The 9,836-nt window shown below is 41.3% G+C and overlaps 1 protein-coding gene across 2 annotated transcripts in view; it reads left to right on the top strand.

Moving 5' to 3' along the window:
- The window catches only part of LOC308305236 (uncharacterized protein), a 30,979-nt gene extending 22,654 nt beyond the window's left edge, over positions 1-8,325 (top strand). For both annotated transcript variants that reach the window (XM_080749989.1, XM_080749988.1), the window contains exons 3-7: positions 1,208-1,253; positions 5,985-6,104; positions 6,237-6,395; positions 6,646-6,762; positions 7,801-8,325. In XM_080749989.1, coding sequence (XP_080606115.1) covers positions 1,208-1,253; positions 5,985-6,104; positions 6,237-6,395; positions 6,646-6,762; positions 7,801-8,009 — 651 coding nt within the window. In that variant the 3' untranslated portion in view covers positions 8,010-8,325. The remainder of the gene's footprint in view (positions 1-1,207; positions 1,254-5,984; positions 6,105-6,236; positions 6,396-6,645; positions 6,763-7,800) is intronic.
- Positions 8,326-9,836: the final 1,511 nt, after the last annotated feature.

Genomic DNA, 9,836 nt, shown 5'->3' with positions numbered 1-9,836 from the left:
AGGTGGCAGCCTCCAAGAGAAAACAAACAAATACTAAGAGAATACATCATTTCTCAAAAAAAAAAAAAAAAACACACACCGGGGGGGGGGGGGGGGGGGGTCTAATGAAGTACTTTCAACCTCCTAGACACATGAAAAACAGAAAAATTACAAAACTATGGCACCACCTCTTTAAAGTTATACCATGTAAGTTTTTTTATAAAACAAATCTTAAAATTGTCCTAACTGTTAAATCGCTAAAGTTTTAGAACACCCACTCCGTTATTTTCAGCTTCTGAAGCCTTCTCTTTATATGTTTTCTTCTTAGCAGTGACAGGGGCGGGATTTCGCGGCAAAATGACGTAATCTGCATCATCTGTATACGTTGTGTATACGTTGACCAATCACATCGCAGATCATACACACATGATACACTACCGGCCAATCACAGCTTATCTGCTCTGGTCTTCAGGAAGCGCCTCCGCTCAGCTACAGTGTTTACCATGGTGAAGGATTTTAACCTCTTAATCCCCAAATCCTGGCCAGAAAATTACGTTCTACCATGCGTTCTACCCCTCCACGGATTACTATCGGTCGCGGTGGTTTGCGGCGCCGCTCCGGCCGAAAAACTGCCGAAAAAAGCAATAACGCTACTGACCACTAGTTTAGCAACTTACACAGTATAACTTTAAACAAAGCACACAATAATCCATTATATTTGCATGGTCGGCGGGCTAGGCTAGCTTTAGTAGGCTAGCTCGCTACACAACACAAACACTCCACCGTCTTTTACTTCTAATCAAACGAACGTGAGGAATGTCGGTCGGTCTGTTGCGAACTGGCAAGAACTGGGATGTCCTCACTTGCTGCTTTGATCGAGCTACGATGCTATACTGTTAAACAACTATATTCTGTAGTAGGCTACTAGTCCCCTTGTAGTGGACAACGACTCACTGCTGTGTGCAGACACGGACTTTCACTTTGGGTGAACTCAACTGTCTTTGGGATGATTAACCCTTGGTAGGGAGATGCTGCTAGATGTGTGTGTGTGACTGGATAATAATATTCCGTTCGTAATGGTTGTTAAAAATAAAACAATAACTACGGTATAGCCTAATCGAATTGAAATGAGTTTGCTAGGCCTTCATTAAAAAAAAAAAAAAAACGTCTTAACGACTTCAAGAACCTTGCTCATTCTATCTTTCTCATTATAATTAATTTTTTCCAGACTCATTTGGTTGCCATGGTGACCGTCATCTTCCTCATTTCTGAAGGTGAGTCAAAAAAACCTTTTCTGTTTGGCACTCAAACAGAGTGTGTAGTGACTTCACAATAAAACCTGTGTAGTTGACTTCACAATCAAACCGGTACCTGTGTAGTTGACTTCACAATCAAACCTGTGTAGTTGACTTCACTAACCTTGTTTCTAATGTGTAGTTGCTTATGGGCTAGAGATGGGACGTTCGCAAACAAATCAAATGTTTTGAATGGCTCTTTGAAGTGAACGATGGGATCCGGTTTGCGCAGTAGGGGGGGGTGGGGTGGGGGGGGGATCCATGCCTTAAGTGAGCCAGATCCATGGCACTAACTCACTTCAAAGAGCCATAAATCCCATCTCTAATGGGCTTGCTTGCTTCCTAATGTTGTTTAAATGAGTTGTTCTCAAATATTTCCATGTTGGCTATTTATTTTCCAATAAACAGGGTTGGGTTGCTACGCAGCCCTCATACATTTTGCCAATCCGACCGATATGTGTCTGTTGAGGGGTTTATCAGAGCACCCATTGTAGTCTGTCTGTGTCCCTTGTGTGGCAATATATGTACAGTCAGTGGCGAAATTAGACCTTATTCCCCATCGGTTTTCAGATCAAGGGGGCCCTGATCAAAGGGGCCCGGGTCTGTTGTCTTTGCGCGCAAACTACAATGATTAATCCACAGATTAGGAAAGTAATGCCCTGGGACCCCTAATATATTGGAAATTACAAAATATATATAATATCCTACTATGAATTTATGTAGATATGGGCACATTTTTTTTATTTAGGCCTATTAAAAACACATTTTATTTTCACCACTAGGGGGGGCCCTTGGGTTTTTAAAACCCAAAAACCCTATCAAATTATGCTTGTGTGTACAGTAGATATCTATCTGTCTGTCTACCTGTCCCATATGCTCTGTGGTTCTGGGTTGACGTGGTGACGCCGGGTTTCCAGGCTTTTGGGGAAGTTTCTACACAGGCCACGATCTGATCTTGGTCCTCTGTGTTCGGTGTTGCCATATAGTCTGTAACTGGCATTTCTGTTCACGTATATATATATATATATATATATATATATATATATATATATATATATATACATATATATATATATATATATATATATATATATATATACTAGGTCCTTAGCCGTCCTTACCCGTCCTCCTTATCCGTTACCCTTTGAAATAGTTAATATAAATAAATACAAAAATAGGTAGGCTAAAATGTCATGCATTGTTTCACCAATCAAGAGTTCAATCAAGGGTTAGGGTTAATCAATTATTGCGACCAAAGGTCGCATATACTCTGACATCCCTGGATTTCTAACTATTATATGACATCATCGATGACATCATTGATGACATCATCAATGACATCACTGGATGGGACGGACGGAAAGACATTTCCTTGTGGGGACTGCCCCATAGGTCGAACTCCCGCTGGGTCGAACAACGTTGGCAGGTTAGATAATCACCCGCGGCACGGTTACTGAGGTCAGGTTTAGGGTTAGTGTTAGAGTTAGGCATATTTTTACTGAGGTTACCTGATGTTACCTTCGTCGTTTATAGTATGACATCACTATAAACTGGGTTTCTAACTATTATATGACATCATTGATGACATCACTGATGACATCACTGGATATTATATGATATCACTATCATCGATGACATCACTGATGACATCATTGATCACATCACTGACTGTAAACCATTTCTAACTATTATATGACATTGACATCACTGATGACATCACTGGGTTTCTAACTATTATATGACATCATTGATGACAACACTGATGACATCATTGGGTTATAACCATTAGTGACATCATCGATGACATCACTGATGACATCACTGGTTTTTTAACTATTATATGACATCACTGATGACATCACTGATGACATCACTGGGTTTCTAACTATTATATGACATCATTAATGACATCACTGACATCATTGGGTAACCATTATATGACATCATCGATGACATCACTGCCCCATAAGTCGAACTCCCGTTGGGTCGAACAGCGTCGGCAGGTTAGATAAACACCCGCGACTGTCGGCAGGTTAGATAATCACCCGCGTCACGGTTACTGAGGTCAGGTTTAGGGTTAGGGTTAGAGTTAGGCATAGTTTTACTGAGGTTAGGATTAGGGTTTGGGTTAGAGTTTGGTGGTCGATCCAAAGGGTGTTCGACCTAATGACATGTTACCTTCCTCGTTTATAGTATGACATCACTAATGACATCACTGGGTTTCTAACTATTATATGACATCATTGATGACATCACTGATGACATCACTGGATATTATATGACATCACTATCATCGATGACATCACTGATGACATCATTGATCAAATCACTGACAGTAAACTATTTCTAACTATTATATGACTGATACTGATGACATCACTGGGTTTCTAACTATTATATGACATCACTGATGGCATCATCGATGACATCACTGATGACGTCATCGATGACATCACTGGATGGGACGGACGGACGGACGGACGGACGGACGGACGGACGGACATTTGCTCGTTTATAGTATGATATATATATATATATATATATATATATATATACATACATACATACATATATATATATATATATGTTACAGTATGTTTGGGTAACTCAGGACGTTCATTGTAAGAGCGCTTGTTTTGTCGTTCACCACACACTAATCACCACCAGATGGCGACGACAGCCATTCACTAGTGAAGGCGCTGACGTCACTCGTTTGCGACTCTCTTTCTTTATTTACTAGCCTAGCCTAGCCTAGCCTAGCCTAGCCTAGCCTAGCTTAGCCATTAGCTCCATTGTAGTCACTTGGACAGGGCGTTTATCGTGGGCTTGCCCAGGCCTTACGGCCTGGGCATAAATATAACGATTGCATTCACCACGGCTTCGTAACTTGCGCGGCCGGCGGAGCGCCGCACTCGCGCCTGCGGCGCTCGGGGGCAAAGAGCAGGACCAAGGTCCGCTGGCCTTCGCGCCGCTTGCAATGTCGTGGACAATCGAGCGGCTCCGCCTGGAGGACGTTGTTGTGGCGACCGCTTGTTCCGCCCCGTGCTGCATGGCGAGTGCTCCGTTTCTCGACCGTACTGTTTCTCTAACAAACCGTGACATATATATATATTTTTTTTTTTTTCTGCCAAACATCAAGCTATATCCTTAGATTATTAGTGGCCAAGCCACACAGTGGCAAAGGCCACTCATTGATATTGTACTTTCTCTTCATTACTATTATTCCGCCACTTTTTCTCTAGTGGCTTGAACGTGCAGTCGCTTTTTACGAAACTCAGCAGTATGGTCTATGCCAAACGGCTAAAACACAAAGCTCGCAACAATTGACCAAAGGGTGGCGCTGTAGGAAGCCTTGCAAAAAGCCTTGCAAAATTTGAACAGGTATAGCTCATGCTCTGTTTGGGATACAGCCATGAAACCTGTATACACTTATGCGTCTCCTCATGCCGAACAACTTTTACACTCTGACTTGACCTCTGACCTTTAGTTCCCCACCATTTTTAATTATATGAAAAACAGTAAAAATCTATCTCCTCCTCGAATTTCCGTGTCACGTGCACAAAACTTTTTTTTAATATCCACCATTACCAAATTAAGTATTTTGGATCATAACTCCTGAACCAAGCATTATAATACAAACTATGTGATGTCTACACCTATGTTGATGTTGTGAGGCCAAGGATTACAATGATATGTGTAGCATCATAAACTGTCCAGGTGAATAGTATCACAGTATTTTATGTCTGTTGCATACCGTCTTTTGCATACATGTTGTGTAGAGGCCAATTTGTGCTTTTACCTACCCTATAACTCCACCGATTAGTGTAAAACTTTGTATGCACACTTCCCAGAGGCCAAGGAAAAACCTGTGCCCTGCATTTTTCACATCTGCCTTTTATAGCGCCACCAGAAGGCCCGACTTATGCCTCATTCACACTACGAAAAGCCAAGATAATGGTTTGCTTGGTAATTCAATGTATTCTCTATGCAAACCAGCTTTTAAAATGTCCAATATTACTCCTTCAGATTTTATCCGAAAATCACACAAATCGTACACAGTAGCGCTACGGTGATGTAATCATGATGGATTTGTCCAATATCATCATCTAATTGGCTAACATTGAATTCCAAGGTTTGCAGGATTGCTCCTTTTTGAACAAAATCTCTCAAATCATGAACGCAGCCTGCTATGTGTGTGACATTTTGCACACACATTCCCACTAGGCCAAGGAACAGATGCCACTCTCTGACATTGGCCTGTTATAGCGCCAAAGCGTCAACTTTGCAAAACACATTTTTGGAACAAAATGCCTCAAATCCTGCATGCAGCGTCCGATTGCTGTGAAAGGCCCAATAACGCGTGTCACCCTTTTCACTATTATAGCACTATATGCTATATGCTTTCCCTTGCTACTTTTTTGCTTTCCTGCTTTTTCTGGCTTGGACACTTTATCGCTGCTTGCAGCTATATTTAGAATTTATATTAGGATACATTTGCGTGACTGTAACGGATGTGCAGAAGAGGCTTCACATCCGCTTAATATTTCATTCATTCTCAGAGCTTCCGTTCTGAGCGTTTGAAAATTGTGTGAGGCAACAGTCTGGCCATGTGAGATTAGGGAGTAGTGGACGCTAATTCCTGGGAGACTCGCAGAACTTCCGGGAGAGGTGGGATGTCTGCAATTGTAACATGTCTTCAACCTGTCTCAGGATATGCCTTGATATGCCATGAGTGCTTCCCTGGACCTACAACAAATTGTACTGAAACACATCGAGAATGTCCTCCTGATTCCATGAACTGTGCTGCAGGACTGGGTATACTACCTGTGGGTATGTGCAAGCGGTATAACCACTGTATTATTGTTATCATTATAATTATTTTCTGTCATAAATAACAGTTTCTATCTAGTGTGATTAAGACATGGCCAGAGAGCCAGAGACTAATATCTTGTTTGTTTTCAGGTGAGGGTAAACTGGAATTGAAAATTCGGACTTGCGTGCGAGATTTGGGTTGTTATAACGGCTCATGGGATGTTGGATTAAACACCTCATTCAATGGAGAAATCAAGGCATACTTCAATTGCTGCCACACTGACCTCTGCAATGATGCATATCCCACACGTAAGTATCTACAGTACATCCATATGTGGTGTCTTGTAATCTATGTTTTATAAACACTACTGTACAGAACATCTGTGAATGGGAACAGCACAGTCTGCTGTTGGTTTAGATGTAACTGATTAAGAGTATTCACTGTATTATTATTTCTTTGACATTTTCTATGATTCATTCAGAGTAATCCCCTCCCCCAGTGGTCGATGCACAGCTCTGATCATCAATATAACATTAAAACAACATTTAACCCTTGCAGCTCCTGTCAACCCTTCTCCCAATGGTGTTAAGTGCTACACTTGCACTGACGAGAAATGCACCAATAGGGCAATAATGCAATGTACTGGGGATCAGGATCGCTGCATCACAGTGGAAGGTAATAAGCTAATTGAATGTATATGTCCCTCCTTGATAAACATTCCCCAGCTCAGAACAATGGTCAATATTTTTCTAGATTATTTCTAGATTTTCATTTTCTAGACCATTTCCAGAGTATTAAGTACAGACAGTAATGTAATGACCCCTACATATTGAGTGTCGGTATGCCATGTTATAAAAAGGTTGTTTTTGGAGACTGCTTATCTCATGGTCTGTCAACCATGCGCTTCAGTTAGGATAATTCATCTTTTATTTTTACAAATAGTCAACCTACAAGCCCACAATGCGTTGCAGCACAACATGTTGAGAGCTTGTTGATCAACTCCTCACATGACTTATTTTCTCTGCCGCCAGGCCCCCTCTGTTCCATTGATTGATTGATTTATTGATTGAATTCTTTATTAGCAGTGTGCATAGGAAAAGACATGACAGTTCAGATACATAGTCTACTAATAGGATTTAAAGTATACAGAAGTAGGCTATACGCACACACAACATAGCCGTACATAATAGTGTTGCGCTGATGGGCTCTGAGCGGCATCCAAATCTGCCAGCAAAATTAATTAACCACAAATTATCCAACTGCATTAATTATATCATCCAATTTACAGAACCCACACACACACACACACACACACACACACACACACACACACACGCACGCACACACACACACACACACTTTTCACAACTCCAATGGCTGGTTTTAAAAATTGTTTCCGAAATGCAAACAGCAACAAGTGCCCACTGCGACAGCTTCGCTCTGTCTCACTCTCTCTCTGATAGAACACAATGATTTGCACGCATTACTCCGCCCCTCCCCCCACAACGGCAGATAACCACACCTACATTTCAGATTTCTTTTCATGTTCTGAAATCCCATAAAACAAATAAAGAGGCGGGGTTTCCTGCTCCTTTAATGCAAAAGGCAAATGAAAATACACTGGGGACAGGCTGGTTGGAGAACATTTTAGCTAAGATAAATTAGGTATTAGGTAACAATTAGGTATTGCAGTAATGTATTTTGTGTTCACAGGGGAACTCCTTGGTCAAGAGACGTTTGGGAAGGGCTGTCTCTCTAAGAGCATGTGTCAGTTTGAGTACCAAAGCTTTCTTGTTCCTGGAATCCTTGATGCTGAACATATTAGATGCTGCAATGGTGACTTGTGCAACGGTGCCTCAATAAGTACTGTTAGCATATTGTTCCTGGTAACACCTGTACTGTTAGCATATTGTTCCTGGTAACACCAGTACTGTTAGCATATTGTTCCTGGTAACACCAGTACTGTTAGCATCTTGGTTCCTGGTAACACCAGTACTGTTAGCATATTGTTCCTGGTAACACCAGTACTGTTAGCATATTGTTCCTGGTAACACCAGTACTGTTAGCTTGTTCCTGGTAACACCAGTACTGTTAGCATCTTGTTCCTGGTAACACCAGTACTGTTAGCATATTGTTCCTGGTAACACCAGTACTGTTAGCATATTTTTCCTGGTAACACCAGTACTGTTAGCATATTGTTCCTGGTAACACGCATGATATCAAACAGCTACGGGCAAACTCAACTCATACAATCAACTCCAATTCGAAAATGTGTCGATCATAATATTTGCTGTAACCACAAGTAGCCTACTTACTAAACACCATTAAATCAGTCACACTAACATAAAACTGTCATTGTCTCCTTTTTGTGTGTTTACTGTAATTCTTGGAGGGGTTTTGACCAGTCTCTCTGATAATGTGTGTTTACTGTAATTCTTGGAGGAGTGTTGACCAGTCTCTGATAATGTGTGTTTACTGTAATTCTTGGAGGAGTTTTGACCAGTCTATGATAATGTGTCAGTGTGCTGAGCTCTCTCCCCACGTCATCAAACGACTTCAACAACATTTTTTACTGAGTCAGGTCGACTTGCAAAAAACACAAGTCGTTAATGCCTTGGTGTTGCCTGTTGTTCTGCTACGGACGGCTCCATTGCGTTTGTTCAGTGGCAAATGGCTAGCTACCGTACGTTGCCTCCTGCCTAGAAAAGTCCCTACTGTGTGTAGTTTGTGCACACTGCATGACATGCACATGCTCAAAGTGTGAGGCAGCGCAGTGGGTGCATGGCTGCGCTTGGCTAGTGATCATCGACTGTTCCCTACAAATCCAGATTGTGGGGTAGTTGAGTCCACTACATTAGGGTATAACAATGCACTATGCATTCGGACACAGGGCATAGAGGCTTTCTACAAGCCTAAATGTGGAGGCCTAAATTGAGTTGATGGCTGATTAGAAATTAGTTTTAACATATATATTTGCAGAGGTGTGTCTAATAAAGTGGCCGGTGAGTGTACACACAATGGCACATTTAATGTAAACAGAAACATTTATTTGGAACCTTTCCCTGCTGCTACCCTGCAAACAAGCAAGTAAGTAAGTAAGTGTGTGTGTGTGTGTGTGTGTGTGTGTGTGTGTGTGTGTGTGTGTGTGTGTGTGTGTGTGTGGGTGTTTGTGGATTTCCGTTTTGTGAAGTGTAGTCAAGGTGATTTCTCTGTTTCAAAGTGTGAAAAAAATAAAAACTGTCTTGTTGGAGCAGCAAAAGCTGTACTATCTGCTGCAAGAAAGTGTTCTAAAATGGTGAGTGTTTTAGAACACTGAGTGGTTGGGGATGTTGTGTCTTGCTGCTACTGTAGTTGTTTGTGTACTGCACATTCCATATAAAAAAGCCACCACTTCATTTATTCAGGGATTGATTCCTTTAGCAACCACAGCATTAACTCAATAAAATGTACTTCTCTTTGATATCCAATTCAAATGCACTAGAGGCTTTTGTGTAGTATTGCACAGCATCTAAACTCCTTAAACTGTGTAAACTACACTGCTGTCATGATTATATACACTTGCATGGTTTCTTCCTCTATCGGTGTGTGAATGTGTCAGTCGGGCCTCAGTTGGAATAACAAATGAGCCTTTTGGCTTCATTGTGTTTATCCTTTTTGACTTGGGTGTATGTCTTTACTACATTTATATGTAAATGAAAAGAAATGAACGCCATGAAAACTATGAAGTGCACATGTTTTAGCACTTGGTC

The sequence above is a fragment of the Nannobrachium achirus genome (genome assembly GCF_963921795.1).
Source record: "Nannobrachium achirus genome assembly, chromosome: 2".
Lineage (NCBI taxonomy): Eukaryota > Metazoa > Chordata > Actinopteri > Myctophiformes > Myctophidae > Nannobrachium > Nannobrachium achirus.
Note: the sequence above shows the minus strand (reverse complement) of the source record. Positions and strands in the feature narration are given on the sequence as shown.